Below are 22,756 nucleotides of genomic sequence, written 5' to 3' on the forward strand. Positions count from 1 at the left end.
GCTTTTACAGTGGCGTTCAATATCAAGAGTGTGTGCCAGTTCAATTATTGGTAGGAATCCAAGGGTAAAGGTAGAGGTCGGAGCAAAAGTATAGTGTTAATGAAATTGATCTACATTGCAAAAATTCAAATATCTTTGCAGGAACAAAGTAGCATCCTTAGTTCCTCTCTGTATGTCAGAAGAAATAATTATGGGACAGCTGTGGGCACCCAGTTGTGATAGTGTAACACCCCTGTGGTAAGTGAAATGTCCAGTTATTCCAATTAAGCAGACACTACAGACAGCATGGCAGTGGAATCTGGGGAAGAACATGCCCATTAGCAGGGTAGCCAAGGTCACCACTCATTTCAGTGATTTTTTTTTAGATCTAATATAAATTTTAAGTTCAGGGAAATGGGTGGTGCAGTATGTTAGCACACTTTCCTTTCACCTCTGTGACCTTGGTTCAGATCCAATGCAGGCTGATGGAGTAACTGTTTCCTTTATCTATTAGCTGTAAATCCCCAAGTGAAATGAGTTTGGACAGTTTCAACCCAGTGAGTCCGCATCACAGAACTGCCCATAATTCAGCACTAATTGCGTGATCTGGTTTACACGACAATCTGCTGCAGGTTTGAGTCAAGGTGCTCTTTTTATTTTTCTCTACTGTGTGCACAGTCCTGCCTTCCCATTGTCACTTCCTCCCACCACTATTTTTTCTGCCCTACCACGTCCAACTAAAATTAATAGGCTGAAAAATTTGGTTCCATAGCACCTGTTGTTTGAGCGCGACGGGTGTAATTTTGGTTCCAAAATTGGGAGTGCGGCTTACGCAAACACTTCTGGTGTGGGTCGCACTGGATACCACCTTGGATAGGATGTTAGCGCGGATGCAGGGCGTGTGTAAGGGACGTTTGCAGAGTAGGCAGATCATGACATGATTTGCCACAAACGCTGCCATTTTGGAGCTCAGCGCTCCACCTAACACCCTCTCTTAAGCTCACACAGCTGAACACAAGTTCAACAGCAGGAAGCACTCCTCCATCAGCGCTATTTAATGGGATCATCAACTACTTGCAAGTTAGTGGCTGATTGATATCTGGCTGTTGCTGAGTTTATAGAAGTGTTGTTGCTAAATGTCTACAGGGAGTGATGTGGCAGGTGCTGAAAGACTTTGTCCTGACTTCAAGGCTTCTGCACAGACTACTTGCTCCCAGACATGGGTGCACTAGTAGACATTCCACTTGGCCTACAGCATGATGGAGAGAATGAGTAAAGGCGACACAGAGCAGGGAAAGCTGCGGGAAAAGAGAGGAGAAGGGCTCTCAGCGGGAAGCCCAGGGTGTTTAGGGAGCAATACACCTACCTGAACTTCAGCGAGGAACAATGTGTCAGAGGTCTCTGCATCGTCAAGGATGTCCTCACTGAAATCTGTCCCCTGCTGCAGCCACAACTGCAACCTCACAGGGCAAGGGCCAGTGGCTGTGAAGGTCACGATGGCCATGAACTTTTATGCGTTGCTCCTTCCAGGCTGGAGCAGGAGATATTTGCAACATCTCCCTGTTCGCCATGTGCTGTTGCTCTGTATTCAAAGAGAGCTGAATACAGAGCAGCAGGTGGAGTGAAGACATAGCTTCGTGAGGATTGCAGGCTTCCCCATGGTGCAGGGTGCCATTGACTGCATGTACGCCGCTTTGCAGGAACTGCATGTAAACTCTTGAGCTGTACCGGAGCCGAAAGGGATTCCACTCCCCCAACGTTCAGCTGGTGTGTGACCATACTCGGCGAATCCTGCAGGTCAATGCCCGTTATCCTGGCAGCAGTCACGATGCCTTCGTTGTGCGGCAGTCCGCTGTCCCATCTGCATTTGAGCCACCACGATAAACCAGGGGGTGGTTACTGGGTGATGAGGACTATCCATTAACAACATGACAAACCAGGGGGTGGTTACTGGGTGATGAGGACTATCCATTAACAACACGATAAACCAGGGGGTGGTTACTGGGTGATGAGGACTATCTATTAACAACACGATAAACCAGGGGGTGGTTACTGGGTGATGAGGACTATCCGTTAACAACACGATAAACCATGGGGTGGTTACTGGGTGATGAGGACTATCCGTTAACAACATGACAAACCAGGGGGTGGTTACTGGGTGATGAGGACTATCCATTAACAACACGACAAACCAGGGGGTGGTTACTGGGTGATGAGGACTATCCATTAACAACACGACAAACCAGGGGGTGGTTACTGGGTGATGAGGACTATCCGTTAACAACATGGCTCATGACATCGGTGTGCAGTCCACACGTGGCCAGCATTCATGCAATGAAAGCCATGGTGCCACATGAAATATCATCGAGCAGACCATTGGCATAATGAAGCAATGCGCTGCTGCCTGAAGCACTCTGGAGGAGCCCAGCAGTACTCAGCAGAGCGGGTGTCGCGAATCGTGGTGGTCTGCTGCATGCTGCACAACCACACCACCATGAGAGCACAGCCCCTGCCACCAGCCATACGGTGAAACGCTGAGGAGCAGGAGGAGGAAGAGAAAGGGAGGAAGCAACTCAGACAGCTGCTTTCTGGCCGGGCTGTTCGTGACCGACTCATCTGGCTGCGATACCAGTAAACGGAAACCCAATTCCACAATCGCACACCTTACCTTCCCTCTGACACTGATCATCACAGTGTCTGCTTGTCTACAATGCAAAAATAAAAACAAAATAAATATTCCAAACCAAATTTAGCAATTAAATAATGTCATATAGCATACAGAAGTAAACTAATCACCCTTGTGCATTCACTTAGTGCCTGTCTTTCGTGTGCATTTGCTTGTCCTGGTGCTGCTACACAGTGCTACCCCAGTGGCTGCTGCATGGCTGGTGGAAGGCTGCTGACTTTCAGTGGAGGAGACTGCAGATGGCCTTGGAGAGCGACCTCGAGCAGCTCGGGGCCGAGAAGGCCCGGCTTCGGACTGCACCATCTCGGCACGGGCAGCAGCAGTCTGGGCTGGCTGTCTGACAGGCAACAGCAAGGACACTGGCAGAGTGGTGGTGGGCAGATGGGTGGTGGGGAGCATGAATGATCCTGAGAGGGGACTGCGGGTTTGTGCTCCATAGAGCCACTGCTAGTCCCCCCAGGGTGGCACCTCAGCAATCCTCGTAAGCTGTTGGAGGACAGATTGCCAGACTGCTGTGACACCCTGCAAGCCCCCTATGGATGGGCACTGGTAAGTGCAGCCAGGATGGCAGCCGCCTAAGCCTGCATGGCAGAACGCTGAGCTTGTAGAACAGAAGTTTGAGCTTCCAGTGCAGAACCCAGACGTTGGGTGGCTTCTGCTTATGCTGCAGTGGAAGCTGAGACATCGGCCATCAGACGCTGCATCTTGGTTGGGTCCAGAAGTGTGCTAATGGAACTGGCCATCACTTCCATGCTGGAAGGATGGGCTCCAAGTTCTCTGCAAACCCCTGCGCCAAGTTGGTGCCAGACTCCACCATGCTCCTTGACATTGCACGCAGGCTTTCTGGCAGGCCTGTCAATGCACCAAGCATTTTGTTGTGCATACACATCATATTTCTTCTTGTAGCCTGCCCTATTGAAGTGCTCATCTGAGTTCTGTGCAACAGAACTCGTGCGTGACCTCACCGTCTGGGGAGCTTGCACAAACGCTACTCTTGCCCCCCTGCCCTGGCTGCAGGCCACTCACGACCGGTGTCTCACCGCGTGCAGATTCCGCCTCTAAGCTATCCTCCAAAGTAGGCGGAGTGTCAGTATTTGAGCTGGTGGCTGCGAGTGTGAAATCGAGTGATGGTGCTATGTCTTCACTGCCTTCCAGTTCTTGATCCTCCCCCACTGCCTGGCCACTTTGCAGTTCCTGCGTATCTGAAAGGAGAAAGGCACAAGGGTAGGTTGTGGTGGGTGCGGGGGAAAGCAAGAGTTGCATGCTTACACCGTCTACGGCTTGTAAATCAGAAGAGATTGTGAGATGAGGAGGAAGTGGGATGTGAGAAGGAGGATTAGGTGTGAGGATACAGTTATCTTCGATTTTTTTTTCAGCCCCAATGTTGGCCACGGGCTCAGTGATGGCCGCTCCAGAGATGGTGATCACCGTCTCTTCCATTAGGGTATCTGTCTGTTCCCTGCAGGTTAACTCCTGCTGCCGTTGGTTAAGCACCAACTTGACCTGCATGAGAGAGGGAAGTGCGTCAGTGAATGTGGTGCAATGTGTTTGGGTGATGTGTCTATCATGGTTGAAAAGCTGACATTGTGTGCAAGCTGTGAGATAAGAGTGTGAGGTTTGCAGCAGTTTCAAGTGTGTGAGGGTGAGGTGATGCTGTGAGGTCTGAGAGATTGCTGGAAGATGAGTGATGGGGTGTGGTGCATTGAGCAGTGGCTGAGACTAGTGGTTGGTGGGTTTTAGCATTTGAAGATGAATTCACTGACCATGACCACTCGTGTGACGTCATTAAACTTCTTGCGGCACTGCATCCAGCATCCCTTGGGGCTTGACTTCTGTCACTGACTGTCACGGTTACCTGCACCCACTGCCTTCACAGAGTTTATCTGGAGGGCCTCCTGAGAACCTTGGAGCACGCTCTCTCCCCTCTTGCGCCATTAGTCAGTGTTCCCACAGGTCAGACACTGTTCCGTGGGCACTTCCAGTACAAGCTCCAACTAGAATGCACCTCCCCTTTAAGAGGTGCAGACTGGCTTTAAGCAGTGCAGGCTTGCTTCAGCTCGTGCTAGCCTCACACAAACGTGGGCCTCCTGCTGAGGCACTCAGTCAGTCAACAGCATGTTTAGCGCTGCCTCAACAGTGCAATCATTTAAATTATCAGGCAGAACAAAGTTTTCGTGCTGCCTGCATCAGAAGCAACAGGTGTGGGTTAATTGCGTATCGCAATCTCTGCGCCCATTTTCGGGGGTTATTGAATTTAGCCCCATAATTTTTCAAATTTCACTTTTTGCAATTTGTTTTTTTCTTACTTGTTTAGGTGATGAAAATGCAAATGAAACTATTTGGGCACCAGTCATTTACTGGTTATGTGTAATATCAGCTCGATGTAAAATAAAGCCACTACTATTCGGTCTAAACAATATACGTAACCTCACAAAAAACACCCCCAACTACATAAATATGAATTTCTGCAACAAACAACATATTGGATGGGCTCTTTAAGATCAATTTGCTGATTGTATGTTCCCATTGGTAGCCATGCTCGACGGGTTCAACGGTGAATCGGTGCCACAGTGTTGTAGCAGGCAGCGGAAAGAGTATGCGGCAAACTAGTCCCACCCACCCTTACCCTCAACGACTGTCCCCACCTGTGACAGGGACTGTGGCTCCCGTATTGGATTGTACAGCCACCTAAGGACTCATTTTTAGAGTGGAAGCAAGTCTTCCTCGATTCCGAGGAGCTGCCTATGATGATGTTGTAGCAATGACTTTGATTGACACTTCCTTCCAGCATGGCTGTCACTGGGAGTGACGGATTGATGAATTTACCTATATAGGTGAAGTTTATCAATTGGTGCCTACTAATATCAAATTGGCTTCCGCACCCCTGTGGTAGCGAGAGAAAAATTGGGCAGTGCTTCTATTCCTGACAGCTATCCAGTCACTTGTGCTGGACGTGCACATGTGGGTATCAGATGGGGACAAGACTGGCTTAGTTGTGATGCTCTCTCCCCACTGTGGTCACTTAACCATTCATCATCATCATCATAGGCGGTCCCTCGAAGCTAGGATGACTTGCTTCCACGCCAAAAAGGGATGAGTTCACAGGTGTTTCAGTGAAGGACCTAATATTCCAGATCCTGAACTACATCCTGAAGGGTGGAAGATGCCTGTGCTTGGATTTTTTTAACGTGTGGTGGCCATTGCACACAAGCCACCACACGGGCTTGACAGAGCTAGGTCTTGGTCCAGTGGCACCCAAGACGACTGGAGACCAGCTTTGCTGCACGGATCTAGTGCTCACACATATCACAGTGTGGGCTGGCCCGTGCTGCCCCTGGGCCCTCGCCTCTTCTGGGCCTCAGACTCACGCCTCTCCTGGGCCCCGGTCACTTCCCTCTACAGACTTTTGCTGCTCCTTCGCCCTTCCTGCTGTGCCTGCTCGCACTGCAATCAGCGACCTGGCTTCGTAGCCGTCGCCCTCCAGCGGCAGCACGCTGCTCCCTCCAATGGCCCCGGCCTGCTGATTGTCTTGCAGGCCGGGACCGCTTAACCGTTCAACACCTTAAGTGTCCACATTAATACTTGAAGAATGGTCACCTGGGTGAAGTACCAGAGGGTGACCAGCAAAAATAACGTCTTCACCAGCAGCAGGAGCAACAAGGAGAGAATGCTGGAGCTGCAACAGGTGCTATTACAGCAGCACAGAGGAGGAGGGTCATGCTCAGGCGACCCTACGCTCTACAGCTCACCGAGGAACCATGTATAAAGAGCCTCTGGTTCTCCCGGCAGACGGTATCAGACCTGTGCAGCCTCCTGCAGAAGAAGCTGCGGCTTGCTGTGCCATCTGGTCACTCTCTGCAGTGACTGTCAAGGTGATAGTAGCCGTCAAAGTCCTTCCAGGCTGCAACAGGTGGCATGACACGTGTTAGCTAGTTGGCTGCATGTGCCGGCATAAGACAACTGATGGATACTCTGTTTGCTAAGGCAGGCCAGTACATCAAGTCCTCCAGTCAACGTAGCAAAGCAGAGGGATATGCAGCAGTTGCTCAGTTCCCACAAGTCCAGCCTGCTACTCACCGCTCTCATGTAGATTAAGGCACTGCCACATGAGTCAGGACCTTCTATAACCACGAAGGAGTGCCACTCTCTCAATGTGCACTTGGCGTGTGACCATAGTCTATGAATTATGTAGGTATGTACACATCATCATCATAGGCAGCCCCTCGGAATCGAGGAAGACTTGCTTCCATTCTAAAAATGTGTCCTTAGGTGGCTGAATAGTCCAATACAAGAACCACGGTCCCTGTCACAGGTGGGACAGATAGTCGTTGAGGGAAAGGGTGGGTGGGACTGGTTTGCCGCACGCTCTTTCCGCAGCCCGCGCTTGATTTCTGCATGCTCTCGGCGATGAGACTCGAGGTGCTCAGCGCCCTCCCAGATACACTTCCTCCACTTGGGGCGGTCTTTGGCCAGGGACTCCCAGGTGTCAGTGGGGTGTTGCACTTTATCAGGGAGGCTTTGAGGGTGTCCTTGAAATGTTTCCTCTGCCCACCTTTGCCTCGTTTGCCGTGAAGGAGTTCCGAGTAGAGCGCTTGCCTTAATCATCATCATACGCAGTCCCTCCAGTCGAGGATGACTTGCTTCCACGCCAAAACGTTCACAGGTGTTTCAGTGAAGGACCTAATATTCCAGATCCCGGAAGATGCCTGTGCACACCAGCCCTTTGGGAGTCTTGTGTCTGGCATGCGAACGATGTGACCTGCCCAACGGAGCTGATCAAGTGTATTCCATGCTTCAATGCTGGGGATGTTGGCCTGGTCGAGGAGGCACAGTTCCCTGGCGGTAGCCATGATGCATTCATCCTGCATCACTCCTGGATCTCCACACTATTGACCCAGAGCAGTAGGTTCATAGATGGTTATTAGGGGACAGAGCATACCTGTTATCGCCATGGCTGATGACACCTGTATAGATGACACAGACCCTAGCTGAAAGGTCATGCAACAAGCGTTTTGGAGGCACCAGGGCAGTAATGGAGCAAGCCATTGGAGTGTTGCAACAGTGATTCAGGTGCCTGGATAAATTTGGGGGTTCCCTGGGGAAGAGGACCTGCTTCCGTTCCCGCAATGTGCTCCACTTGCATCTCCACGGCCATGCCACTGAATCTTGGAGCTCCAGCCTTCAACACTCTGAAAGCAAGTGGAGAAACAACAGAACTTGCTCTTCTCGGGGGCACTGAACATGTAGCAAACGTTGCGAAATCACTAAAAAATCAGAAAGACAAACTCTTCTCAGGGTGATTTGATATCTCTCTTGAAGAGGTGCATTCTTCCGTGAAATACTGCAGATCTCAGGCAGAAATTGGGCTGCCCGTCAGAGATCTAAGTGCCTGGGCAACCTGTCAAAATCAGCTGGGCTTTCTGTCCACGTGATCAGGTGGCCAGAAAAGTTGCTCCACTTACCGACCGTTCGAACACACCTGGGGGAAAATGTACCCTAGTCAGTCGAGTTGCTATTTTATACTGGCAAAAAAGATTTGCATTTATATAGTGCATTTCAAGACCTCAAGACTTCGCAAAGTTCATTACAGCTAATTAAGTACTTATGAAGTGTAATTACTATTATAATGTCGGAAATGCGACACAGCCATTTTGCACACAGCAAGGCCCCACAAACAGCAATGTGATAATCACCAGATAATCTGTTTTAGTGATGTTGGTTGAAAGATAAATATTGGCCCGACACCGGGGAAAGCTCCCTTGCAATTCTTCGATATCATCATCATCATTGGCAGTCCCTCGAAATCGAGGAAGACTTGCTTCCACTCTAAAAGCGAGTTCTCAGATGACTGTACAATCCAATACGGGAATTACAGTCTCTGTCACAGGTGGGGCAGACAATCGTTGAAGGAAAGGGTGGGTGGGGAGCCTGGTTTGCCGCACGCTCCTTCTGCTGCCTGAGCTTGATTTCTGCATGCTTTCAGTGACGAGACTCGAGGTGCTCAGCGCCCTCCTGGATGCTCTTCCTCCACTTAGGGCAGTCTTTGGCCAGGGATTCCCAGGTGTCGATGGGGATGTTGCACTTTATCAAGGAAGCTTTGAGGGTGTCCTTGAAACGTTTCCTCTGCCCACCTTGGGCTCGCTTGACGTGTAGGAATTCCAAGTAGAGTGCATGCTTTGGGAGACTTGTGTCGGGCATGCGGACAATGTAGCTCGCCTCGAGTGTGGTCAGTGCTTCGATGCTGGGGATGTTAACCTGGTTGAGAACACTGACGTTGGTGCGTCTGTCCTCCCAAGGGATTTGCAGGATCTTGCGGATATAGTGCTATGTTTACTTTGTGTCCAACTGAGAGGGCAGAAGTGCCCTTGGTTTAACGTTTCATCTGAAAGATACGGTTCTAGAAATTCAGTTTTTGGCGATAGCGGGTTTTTTCCGTTATTTTACAGCAAAAATAGCACTAAAAACATCGCCATTTTTTAAGGGGGTAAAATAGGCAATAAAATGCGCCCAATGGTAAAAAACGGCATTGCATGAGGATTTGCGGTGGAAACCGTGGTCATCGGCAACTTTAACCTGAGGCCTATCACCGCCAAAAATACAGGCCCTGGGAGGGGATTAAATACAAAAAAATTTCAAAAATAAAAAAATCAGAAATCATTCACTATACACTTAACTAATGAATCGTTAAAAAATAAAAACTTCAACTTACCTTTTTTGTAGATCTTCATACCTATCGCTATTTCTGGGGCTTCAACCAGACTTTTTCCAGGCCAATTTTAAGTGGTGCAGTTTTTGGCGTTGCACATGGTCGATCCGCTTTTCAGTGATATTTCAAAACCGCCATTCGTTAACTTTGGCCAATTTAGGTGAGTACCTTTTAGTGCCAAAAAAGGCAAAATATCGCCGAAAAAACGTGCACAGGGCTGGCCAATTTCTCCCCCAGGACCTCTGACAGTGCAGCACTCCCTTAATACCCAGAGAGTTGTTAATCTGTGGAATTCCCTACCGCAGAGTTGTTGATGCCAGTTCGTTGGAGATATTCAAGAGGGAGTTCGATATGGCCCTTATGGCTAAAGGGATCAAAGGGTATGGACAGAAAGCAGGAAAGGGGTACAGAGGTGATGATCAACCATGATCTTATTGAATGGTGGTGCAGGCTCGAAGGGCCGAATGGCCTTCTCCTGCACCTATTTTCTATGTTTCTACTGCACTGAAGTATCAGTCTACGTCTTGTGCTCAAGTCTCTGGAGCGGGACTTGAACCCACAACTTTGTGACTCAGAGGCGAGGGTGTTCAGATACATCTGAGTCACTCTCCCTTGAGCCTCAGTCCATTCACTTGCAGTCAACGCAAAAGTAAAGAGTGAGTAATTTATAATGGCTCAAGAAGGCTGGATTTCAGAATGACACAGTATTCCCTTTTTCTCACTGGCATGAGAGAGGACATATGGGAAAGCCTTTTGAGCTTGAAGTTAAGCTACATTTGTGGAACTGTATCAGGGAGCTTTGCCCTACATTTAACCCGTGTTTTACTTGGCCTGGATTGCTTGATGCTGTTACTGGTTGCCAACAGGTGCAACATGTTCCATTCCTCACTAGTGACATCCTTCATTGCGATGAGCAAAAAAAATCACCCATTTGGATTATTAAAAAGAACAAACTTGTATTTTATTTGGTTCGTTAAAACAACTGATACCAATTAACTATAAAGTCCTGTAATCAAAATGTATTAAGATTATTATATGAAAAAATGGGCAAGCATTAAAGGCTGTCGTACAGATTCACTTTGATCTTGTAGCTTCTGTGTTTCAATTTGATATGCATTCTGTTCACCCAAAAAGTTCACTTTGAAGATTATTTAAAATACATTTTTGTCTTGATGAGTAAAATGAGATGTCGTTGGTATGATTTGTTTTGTTTTTGCAGTATGGCTACAATGTGTGTTTGTGTATGTGTAAATTTAAACATGTATATTGTGGAACATTGAGCACAGCAGGGATGGGGAATCATTCGAAAACTGCTGATAAGCTGAACACTCCCAACGTCCTGATATGATGTTCACTGCAAAACGGGTCACGTGTGCAGAACTGTACACAAGTTATCTAAAACAAATGGGTTTTGCAGCTCAAATTAGTAACAGGTAGAACAGCTTTTTGCTGAGGTCAATGTGTTGGGGAAATAATTTAATGATATATTTTTTTCCATATTAGTCCACAATTTGTTTGTTTGACAATCATTTATAATGCTGAACTTGTAGAGAAAATGTTATCTTGTGGAACACTTGTAAACTGCAACTATTTTCCTCAGTTCCACCCTCCTTGTGGTACATCGCGATTACTCATGTATTGTAATGCTTTGAACTACACATGCTCAGAAAGACCATTTTCCCACATGTTGACATTTGATGAAATTATTCAGATTTGCCGGGGGCACATCGCTCTCTGAGTGTGTTTATTTCACACCAGTTTAAATGCACACTTAAATCATATTTGTGTGTCAGACAACTAAAAAAAAATCCTATGTTAAAAAGAATAATTTCTCCTGTAATCCTTCATGCTCCCTGGTCGTGCCATTCATAACAGGGCTGCAGAAAGTACGTGTGAACTGGAACAAAGGGAGATTTGAAGATTTGATTTAGCGTGGAAAAAAACAACCAAATGAAAGAAATAGGGCACGTTTCTGTGTGGTTAGCAACGGATGGATAAGGCTAAGCTGCTGATGCAAACAATTGTTGTTTGTGAGTAAACACATCCTTGTGTAAACAGGTTGTCCTAGTCTCACACTGGGCTGATTTCATGGTGGGCGGCAGCTGATATATGTTAATATACAAAAATCACCACTTGTATAAATGTCAGGGGATGAAAGAAGACTGACTAGTTGTTTGTCTTAAGTTCTTCTCACTGTTTACTCAAGCCACAATGCATTGCCTCGACCTTGATTCCCTAAGAATGGCCCCTTTCTCCTCCTCAATCTGTTTACATTGTCTTGGCTGAGTGTCACCTACAAAATCTGTCGATTATTCCACCTGGTTAATGTTAAATTGGTCTTGCAAGATGATGTGTTTGTTCATGAACACAAATGCAGGCACGTTGTTTACTGTAGCTATGGCAGCAATCAGTTATTAAACAAATATACCTCTGTTTACGGGTGTGAGCAGCAGTTTATCCTGTATGGGTGGACAATACTTAATGCTGTGTTTTGATAAAGAAGAAGGGAGCTTGTCCGTGGAATGCAGTTCAAGCAGACTTGAGTTTGCTTTTCTTATCGGAGACTTGAGTGAAGGGGCTAGCAGATTAGCAAGCTGTTTAGTTCTCCACTAGATCTCCTTAGAGTGGAATGGTATCTATGCAGTTTGCTTGCTCTTGCTTCCCCCCGCCGCCCAACAAAAAGAGACAGAATTGAACAAGAAGAGTACGGGCATACTGGGTACATCAGATGGACAGAAAATTCTTTGTCCAACAAATGCTGGCTTAACAGGCCTCTCTGTCAGAGAGGTGCAGTGTTGTGCTGCAAGTGTGGGAGGTGGTTGCAGGTGACTGTATGCTTAGTTTGTTCCTCGCGGTGTTTGGTAAACAAGTTTAAAAACCTTTACAAGGACTGCCTGTGTTATTGTTCTGAATGTTGTTGTTGTTTCAGGATATTTGTTGTGCATTTAAACCTGACCGAACCTGTTAAGGTTGGTAACAAGAATGCTGGGACAGTTCAAAGATAAGGCAAAAAACTACAGGCATTGTGACCTTGACAAATCATGTGTGTTTGTGAAACAGGCCCTTTCCCCCCATTAATTAATGCACTTTTGCTCTAGATGAGTATTCAAAGAAAATCACATATTTTTATCTTCAATAATGCTGAAACTCACATTATGCATTGGAAATGATAAAACATTTATCATTTTTACCAACAGGTAATATACATAATTTATGCTGTTTTAGTGCTACCCTTTTTTGATATTCATGATGGATAACACTTAAGATTTCTTCTCGATATTGCAGCGTGATATTACACTACAGTAAAATTAATGAGAAGGTAGATTTATGAGTTTCATTTGTTTGTCGATTCAAAAATTAATTGAGTGTTAATTTTAGCTGTTCCTCATCAGAATAGGTACTTAGCATTTGGGCATTATTCTGAATTCACTGTGGGCTACCTTCAGTTTATTGTGGGTCAGTAGTTCTGCATACATTGAAATAGCCTTTAGGCTCATTCTCTTGATTACTTTTTAGCTGCTGTGCATTAGAAAATTTACTCCTTCCTTTTATAATTGTGAAAATTCATTATGGGGCGACAGTGCATGCATAATATCAGTGGAATGGCACGTAGTATTTTTAAACTGCATTATAGACGCATTGTGTTTGGATAATTTTGCCTCTAGTTTACGGATTTGGTAACGCTCTTTACTATTTAGCATTTTCTGTCACACGGCATTTGAAATTGTTTTAATTTAGAATCTTTGTCAGTTGGCTTTTATTAGTCCCATTCTGGTTCCAGTGACTGAGCTTCCCACAGGAGTAAGAATGTGATATTATAAATCTGTGTTTAGTTCAATTTTCACTTCCTTTGATGATTAGGCAGAGTGTTTTAAGGGCATTTTTTCTGCTTCATATAAATAATTGATCAGTTAAGTTAATTCATTTCAGCCTGACTTGGTCAACCTTCATTAACTGTCCAGGAATAAAGCCTCTCTTCTTGTTAGCTGAGCAACTTTCCCAAAAAGGTTAATTCATCAAAGTAAAGAGTTACAGTTGGGTTTTGATCACACAAGTACATCACTATCAAGGTGTGAAGTGAATTAAAAGCCTGCCAACTGCCAAAGGCAAACCAAAGTTAAAGAGGCAGTGCTTCTTTTGTCACAGATTAGGCTTTATTTCCTAACTCTCAGAAAAATTAAACCCATGTAACCTAGGGCATGTTTTCCATACCCAGTCTTTGCAAAACATTCCATGTGGTCCATTTTGAAATACAAATGTACTGGTCTAGCAACAACTAGTTTTACTTAATGGTTGCTCTATAGTTTAACTGAATTTAAAGTTGCAGAACCCATCATACATATCGGAATCGAGGAAGACTCTAAAAATGAGTCCTTAGGTGGCTGAATAGTCACTGTCCCAGGTGGAACAGATAGTCGTTGAGGGAAAGGGAGGATGGGACAGGTTTGCCGCACGCTCTTTCCGCTGCCTTCGCTTGATTTCTGCATGCTCTCGGCGATGAGACTCGAGGTGCTCGGCGCCCTCCTGGATGCACTTCCTCCACTTAGGGTGGACTTTGGCCAGGAATTCCCTATGTATTAAACACCTTTCTTAGTCTCCCAACGCTCATAAAAATACAACATTGATTAATCCAAATGCCCGGATATTTTCAGTTACTCTTCTGGGCATCAAATTCATTTTCCAACAACTATTAATGGCTAGGAAGCATGCAATTACTCCAACTAATCAGATGATTATTTCAAAGTCAGACAACAACAACAACTTGTAATTATATAGCGCCTTTAACATAGTGAAACATCAACAGGAGTATTAGGAGATAAAAATTTGAATCCGAGCCGTATAAGTAGAAATTAAGGCAGGTGACCACCTTGGTCAAAGAGGTATGTTTTAAGGAGTGTCTGGAAAGAGGAAAGAGAGGTGGAGAGGTATAGGCAGGGAGTTCGAGAGTTTGGGATCTAGGCAACAGAAGGCACGGCCAGCAATGGTTGAGCGATTATAGTCAGGGATGCTCAAGAGGGCAGAATTAGAGGAGTGCAGACATCTTGGGCGGGGGTTGGGGGGGGGGGGTTGTGGGGCTGGAGGAGATTACAGAGATAGGGAGGGGTGAGGCCATGGTGGGATTTGAAAATAAGGATGAGAATTTTGAAATTGAGGCTATGCTTAACGGGAGCCAATGTAGATCAGCGAGCACAGGGGTGATGGGTGACGGGGATTTGGTGCGAGTTAGGACACAGACAACTAAATTTTGGATCACCTCCAGTTTACATAGGGTAGAATGTGGGAGGCCAGCCAGGAGTGCTTTGGAATAGTCAAGTCTAGAGGTAACAAAGGCACAGATGGGAGCTACAGCAGCTGATGAGCTGAGGCAGGGGCGGAGACGGGCGATGATAAGGAGGTGGAAATAGACGGTCTTAGTTATGCTGTGGATTTGTGGTCAAAAGATCATTTCGGGGTCAAATATGACACCAAGGTTGCGAACAGTCTGGTTCAGCATCAGATGGAAGTTGGGGAGAGGGATGGAGTCAGTGGCTAAGAGACAGAATTTGTGGCAGGGACCGAAAACCATGCCTTCGGTCTTCCCAACATTCAATTGGAGCCACCATGATTGTCAACAACTTTCTCTTAATAGATTGAAGATGTAAACTTAAAATTGACCAATACATAGTCTGAATTATTTTTTTGAGTTTCATTTTTCTTCCTTTGTCGCTTGGAAGGTGCTGACTTCCTGCTGGAGTGTTGGTTGACCTCCAGTTCTTCATCAACATGGTCATTTTTCATGTACGAGCCTCGATAATGAGTGTCAACAAGCTATTCGACTAGGGAAGGGAGAGATCACATCAGAATCTGAATTGAACTGGTCTATGCACAAAATCTTTTATTTAAAGGAGGTGGATAAATGTAACAGGAATAAATTCATGCAACAGATTTTGGATATGATTACTGAACTTTGAAACTAATTGAACTTTACTAGAGTGCTGGTAAAATGCTGTATTTTATTTTTAAGGCACATTATGTTCACTAGAATATTTTTTCCTCAGTCACTAATCTGAACAAAAAAAGTCAGTACAAGTAAGAAATGGGTTTCTGCTTTTTTGTTCACAGCAGCTACTGGAGGAAAAGGAACCTAATTGCCTCTTTTTCTCTTTTGTTGGATTTTAATTATGTTGCATAGCACTGAGACAAATTAAACTCTTAGAAATCTTATAAGGCATTTAGTTTTATGGGTGTTTTATTTTAACACCAGTGAAATTAAATCCCACAAAAATAGTACGATCCAGTGACTAGAAATAATGGTGTGTGCCATTATTTTTCTTATATATATATAAAAAATCTGACCAATGTGATGCTATTTGTGTAGGTAATTAAGTAACTACAAAGTCTGTGCACAGTTACTCCAAAGAAAAAAAAAAGGCTTTTTGTTACTACTTCATCACCGTTTTGGCAACTTAAAAGCTGAGGACAAAATCTAAAATTACCGTGTTAACAGCTGTTGTTCTGAATTATTTTTCAGGTTTTTGAGTCATGATGCAAGAATCTGGGATTGAGGCAGCAAGCAACGGTTCAGCCAATCAGAACGGAGCTAGCAGTGGTAACCACTATCCAGACAGTAGCACAAGGGAAGGGAGATCAAACGGTGACATATCCTCGGTTGAAGTGACCGCTGCTGAATTGGTTCATCTCCAGCAACAACAGGTATAGTTAATGCCATGGCTTTTGATGCAGATTGTATTTTACCTCAGTCAGTGTAGAGGTGCAGGTTGTTGCTTGAAATAAATGTGCCATTACTTAGAGAATTGCAGTCATGCTGAATTCATTACTGCTGTAGTCACACAAAACCATGGATAAAATTTCAATAACTGCAGGCCACAGTTGAGTAAACAGTTGCACTGAAACTTAATTCCTGTTGACTTTCCCTCATTCTTTGCCAGGGGCAGACTCTGATTTGCTGTACAAAGACAACAGGGTAAAGCTTTGATTAATGTGTAGCATAAAAACAGAATCAGAATTGTTCAAAAAGGACTTTGAAAAAGTTTGCACTGTAGTCAAAAAACAGTGATTTTGGTTCCTTTTTAAAATAAAAAGAATTAGAAATGTGGCTGTGAGCTGGTGAATTATGACGAGCTGTGAATCACAGATTGTTACCATCATCAGTTCAATTTCTACTATTCACCTTTATTCAGAATTTCCTTCTTTTAAAAAAGAATCATTCAAAATGCAACAGAATTGAATTGAGTCTTTCCAAGTAAGGACCAGGCATAGTAATCACATTTTAGTTAGTCGTGTGATAATTCAATTATTTGCCAGTCTTTCGAAATATATGGGCTCAAATTCTATACCTGTTGTAAGGAAACAGTCTTTTTTCCATAGGAGAAGTTTTGGATGCACATCAGGTCATTAGAAAAGAACTTAGAGAGGTTTTAAGATTGTAAGTAGTATTATAGAAACAGTAGATCTGCAACATTGCTTCAAACTGAATCTTGAGAGTAAGGCAAGAAGACATAGGTTCATACAAGAAAACGGCACATTTATCTCCTGTCAGGAAGCTCTTCACACAAAGAGTGATCAACGCGTGGAATGGACTTGCGGATATAGTAGAGGAGGTGAAACATTTAAGTAACAATAGGTGCCGTTAAGGGAGATAGTAAGGTCTTTCTGGGTGGATGAGCTAATCTGTGTCAAATGGTGTTCCTCATCTTGTGAACAGGCCGGGGCCACAGTAGATCAGGATTTTGAGAGGAACACTTGGGAGTGCTTGAGGCTGCATGCTGACGCTACTGATCCATTTACCTCAATTCTTAGCTCAATCTGCACACAGTTCTATGGCTGCACATATACTGATAGTTCCATTTTTATTTTGGAAAGAGCTTATTACTGCCTGGCACTGCCACTGCCACGGTGAACTTTAAACTTTGGCTAAAGACATCTAGGTCTTGTAGTCACTTGCACAGTGTGTCAAATTATACCCTAATGCTTTGTACAAGAAAAATCATTTTACACCACATGTACACCCTGCATCACCCATAAGTACGTATTTGACTAGGTATTGGATATGGTTTGGCAGATGTCTTGGGTTTCAGTAAGCACAGTGTAAATAGTAACCAATTCTGATTCAGTTCGGAATAACCTGATCAACATGTAATCCAAAAGGGATTTGACTGATAGTGACAGTAAAGCTCTTGGGAGACAGACAACTGCTACATTTTTAACTAAGTCGAAGGGGCTCGAAGGTCTATTGAATTTTTATGCCTTATAGTTTTCTATAGCATTGTTATCTACAAATACATGCACGTCTTTTGAGTACATGTTTAAAATTGCTATTATTTCTGTGGAACTCCTTTCCTTTAGTCCAGGGCACGTGAGGTTAAGATGATTTAGAAAGCAGAGGAAGAAGAATAGCACTTCAGTCTAGTCAGTGTTGTGGGTGAAATGGAATGGGGTCTATGGTTCGGGATTGTGAAGGGGGTGCTTATAAAATCCTCTTGCAGGAAAGATTGCCCTACTCTAAATTGAATTAATCTGATTTACATTAGAATAGAAGTATTAAGGTGAGCAATCAAATTCTTTAAAAAATGTACGAATGAACAAAGACCAGAATTTGCTGCAAGAAGCCCCCAGGCTTAGTTTGAATACAGCCTGCGATACCTACCACAAGAGGGCCACAGAGAAGGGGCTTCATTTTATTTCAAATACAGAAGATCTTAGTGATGTAGACACTATCACCAAAGCCTCTTCCAGACATGGCATCAAACGACCAGTCTCATAAGAAAAAAATGTATATATCTATCTCTGCAAAACTACCAGAACATTTAAGAGGTATGATTTGATCCAAGTCTTTTATTTCAGGTTGCTGCTGAAGTTTGCTGTGAATTTGTTCTGCAGTGCTTGCATATTGCACCTTGCTCATATCAGTGTTCTAGGAAAAATAAACATGGGTATTTTGCAATTGCTAGCATTTATTGACAAATAGCGCTGAGCAGACAGAATTTAAATGTTGGTAAAGTGCATATACAGGCTGTCTGATGGATCTGAAGTGTACTTGAGCTGGTACAGTGCTTTATTAATAAAAGGTTAAAGGATGACTTTTTCTGTAGAACAATATAATGCTGTATATTATATAATATTGTGCATGCCAGTTTACACTAGTGTTTATTTACAGGGCAAAAGGAAAGAAGCCCACACGAGCTGCTTTCTAGTTTGAACTCTAAATGGCAGAGAATTGCTTGCTTTGTGAGCCAGGACCTCTTTTACACAGGGGTATTGAATTCAATTTGGATCTGTTGATCTGAACCAAATTCACTCCCCTAGCATTTGAAAGTCTTTTCTATTTAAAACATAAATGTGTTGGACAGTACCTATTGAGCTCGCACACTAGCTGCATTGATGGGCAAATGGGGAGATAGATCTGGTGGCTGGGTAATGGCTGTACATGGCTAGGTGAAGGTGCGCTCTTTCAGAGTTTTGAGCATGAGTTGAAAGTTCATTCATGCATAACACCAATGGCCAGGACCTTCAGGAAAAATAAAGATCTCCAAATACACAGCCAATTTCACAGAATCAATGTTAAAATTTTGTGAACCTGTTAGCCTACCTTATTAATAATTTGTTTTTTTTTTAACAAAAGGTAGTAACTTTTGAAAAGAGTACTTCAAGGTAAGAAATGGGGTACAATGAATAATATTCAAAGGTATATTTTGTACAAGGCAGGGAGTATTTGAATGGACTGTGCAATGTTGGAAGGTATTCAATTACCAGCACAGTGGATGTACAGAGATCTGCTTTCCTGCAGAAGATTTGTATTAGCCATTTATACCAGCCCGATGTCAATCTCCTGTTCACAATTCAGGTCAGCTCTGAGGTCAAGAGGTGGGAGTTTTTACTCCAAAGTACGATCGGAGTAAATAGCCGAGCACCATGATTTGACCACATTGCTGCATTCAGCTGCAAATTCAAAACAAATGTGAATCTGAAGCTCAAGTATAAATGATGCTTTTGATTTAAAACAGCTGTGAATACTAAACCAATTCAAATTTACTCCTATAGTGTAAACGAGAGCCCGGTTACTTACAAATTCTCCAACACACTCTCATTGCCTTTATCTGATTTAGAGAGTTTGCACATACTCTCTGTAAGGATCCTGTTTGAAATTTTATATTAATAATAGAGACAAATTGCTACAGAAACAGAACCTCAAAAGGCCATCATTATTTTCTCGGCATGAATATTCATTTTCGTAGACTCATGCCTTATTCAGTTAGTAAGCATCCTGAGTTGTAATTCAAATTATCAGGGATTTTCAAATTGTCTCCCTCTGACAAAAGAAGTCTGCTCGACTTCTGGTAGTGTCTTTATTAGGTTTGTTCAGCTGCACTTTTTAACAATTTGGTTTGCTGGAACCTGATGGAAAGCATGGTTTGTAGGTTTCTTTGTTTGGCCACTGAACCCAAACATCAGTGGAACAATTGTGTTGCTTTGAAAGAGGTTCAACCTCAGCTTTGATAAGCAAAAACAATGCAGTGCAATCTGATAGTGCACAGTTTAAGTTGGAACAATACAACAAAGGTATTCTGTGGATACAAGTATCACCTTTTTATTAGAGGTGCGACAAAGCAATATTTAAATAATCCGTAAAGAGAAGTCCTACATTAGGGTCCCTTTGAAGAGACGTCTTGAAGTTTACTTAGTAGTAGGGACTCTGGGATTCATTTAACTATAGAGCCTTACTGCTTCATCAAGCTTTCTCTGACTAGTTAAGTTGGACTTTTGCTTTATTCCCTACCCCTTGATTGCAACAAATTCTTCTTGACCCTGGATGGTAAGACAATTACCGTACTATGAATAGATTTATGACTACTACTTACCTGGAAACTAAGAACTAAGGGCCCGAGCTTGGTCAAACCTACGTTTCATCCATTTACTCAAACACCCGGCAGAAAAAATGGGCGTTACACGGCGATTCAGGGCGGTAGGTTGGATTTTGGGCGGCAAATGTAATCCTCGGCAAAGTAACGCCGAGGCTGGAGTCGGGCTCAGGGAGAGGGGAACTCAAAAAAAAAAACTTCAACAAATGAAAAGCAAAACATGACAAAACCTTCAGAGGCCCCGATCAAACAAAATCGCTGCAAAAGAAATAAAGCAAACCATACGACTAACCTTTTCGTGCAGGTCTTCATACCTACCATTCAGGTAAGACCTGCTTCCACACGGCGGTCTTTTCTCCTGCAGGAGCGGAGGACCGCTCGGATGAATCTCTGGTGGGAACGGGCGGGTGGACTTTTTTCGGTGTTGCACGTCGGCGCACGCCAGCAGACGCTCCCCAGCGATCTTCTCACACCGCCAACGTGAGGGCCTCCCCAAACTCGCTCAGAGGGGAAAACGGCAAAAAAAAAAACAGGGAAACCGCCGAGAAAACTTGGCGGCAGTTAACCAAATTCGGGCCCTAATCATAGATAAATTCAAATTGTCCCATCGAAATGTGTAAATTAAGGTACTGTGGGTAGCACACTCGCCTCTGAGTCACTCCCGGGACTTGGCCACATAAATCTAGGCTGGCACTCCAGTGCAGTGCTGAGGGAGTGCTGCACTTCGGAGGTACCATCTTTCAGATGAGACATTGAACCGTCTGCTCTCTCTCAGATGGATGTAAAAGATCCCATGGCACTGTTTCAAAGGAGCACAGGAGAGTTATCCCCGGTGTCCTGGCCAATATTTATCCCTCAATCAACATAACAAAAACAGATTATCTGGTCATTATCACATTGCTGTTTGTGGGAGCTTGCTGTGCGCAAATAGGCTGCCGCGTTTCCCACATTACAACAGTGACTACACTCCAGGAGTATTTCTTTGGCTGTAAAGCGCTTTGAGGCGTCCGGTGGTCGTGAAAGATGCTATATAAATGCAAGTCTTTTATTATTTAACGATTTATGATATAAATGGAATAGGTCTACTTATATACAGTCTTCATGCGTTGACTTCCAAGAACCGTCTAACTCTCCTCACTATGCTGAACACCTATTTTAACATGTCTGCATAAAGATTATCCTGGATTTTGCTATCAGCGTTCACCGTTATTAAAGTATAAATCAGACTGCAGCTTCCAGTGACCACACATGAGCAGTTAAACAAGGAAATCAGGAAGTTGCCATCTGAGTTGCCCTACTCCTCCAGAAGTTTTGCTGTATCTTGCTGAGAAACTCGGCATTGAAACACATGGAATGGCATGAAGTTGCACTAATTAAGTGATCGATATACACTAAATTCACCAGAAAAGGTTAGGGCTTGTCCAATCCGGTGTAAGTACATTTTTTACAATGTGATGTCTTAATTACTGTCAAAAATTCTCTTTGGTACGGAAAATTAACTTTTACAAACGTGGATGCTCATTCCTTCAGATTTTAATTATTGTTGGAAATTTAAAAAAAATTAAAAATGTAATTTTTAAAACCTTTTTCTTTCTGTCTCTTTTATTTCTCGCTCAGTCCCATCTTTCGCTCTCTTTAGTTCACTTTCTGCACATGATTTGGCACTGAATTAAATATTTAAGTTAAATTTTTTGGTTCAGACACTCTACGCGGCATTAATAATTCTTCAGTCTGATTGGTTAAGGAGATACATTGCTACCTGTTCACACAGGTCCCAGATCCCCTGTAGAAGACATTGTGCTGAAATGGCACTCTAATTACAGCAAGTTCAAGTGCAAAACCCCGTAGAAAGTCTGTGGGCATGTTTAAGTGTAAAGAACAGCTGGCACCATTTGTTCATTCGCCACTGAGAGCTAAATCCGGACCATAGTCTCACTGAATCTCAGAATGAGGCATCAGTTACCACATCGAACCACAATTATTGTAGACAATGTTCGACAAACCTATAGTCAGCAAACTTCGAACTCTAATCAGCCTTTGAAAGGCGGCTGCTCCCCACCTTCAGCAAGTTCAAGGGCAAAACCCCACAAAAGATCTTTGGGCAAGTGTAACTGTAAAGGTTGGCTGGTGCCGTTCGTTCACCGCTGAGAGCTAAATCCCATGCATTTTTTAAGCATGCTGAAAAGGAAAATGGTCTTTAGTGACATTTAGGGTATGAATACACCTTTTGTTTGCTGAATTGATACCCCAGTCTCTTGACTGATAGTCTTTTTTTTGTTTTTCTTTTGCACCCGACTCCTATCCCATCCCTTTTCTCTCTCATGCACATGCATGCGTACGTGTACACACACATGTATCTACATCATCATCATAGGCAGTTCCTCGGAATAGAGGAAGACTTGACTCCACTCTAAAAATGAGTTCTTAGGTGACTGAACAGTCCAATACAGGAATTGCAGCCTCTGTCACAGGTGGGGCAGACAGTCGTTGAAGGAAACGGTGGGTAGGGAGTCTGGTTTGCCGCAT

At 44.0% G+C, this 22,756-nt stretch overlaps 1 protein-coding gene across 6 annotated transcripts in view; it reads left to right on the forward strand.

Moving 5' to 3' along the window:
- foxp1b (forkhead box P1b) overlaps positions 1-22,756 on the forward strand; it is a 551,692-nt gene that overhangs the window by 240,793 nt on the left and 288,143 nt on the right. For all 6 annotated transcript variants that reach the window (XM_070895167.1, XM_070895172.1, XM_070895168.1 and 3 more), the window contains one exon: positions 15,883-16,064. In XM_070895167.1, the coding sequence (XP_070751268.1) occupies positions 15,894-16,064 (171 nt within the window). In that variant the 5' untranslated portion in view covers positions 15,883-15,893. The remainder of the gene's footprint in view (positions 1-15,882; positions 16,065-22,756) is intronic.

This window comes from Pristiophorus japonicus, chromosome 12, assembly GCF_044704955.1.
Source record: "Pristiophorus japonicus isolate sPriJap1 chromosome 12, sPriJap1.hap1, whole genome shotgun sequence".
In the NCBI taxonomy this organism is placed as follows: domain Eukaryota; kingdom Metazoa; phylum Chordata; class Chondrichthyes; family Pristiophoridae; genus Pristiophorus; species Pristiophorus japonicus.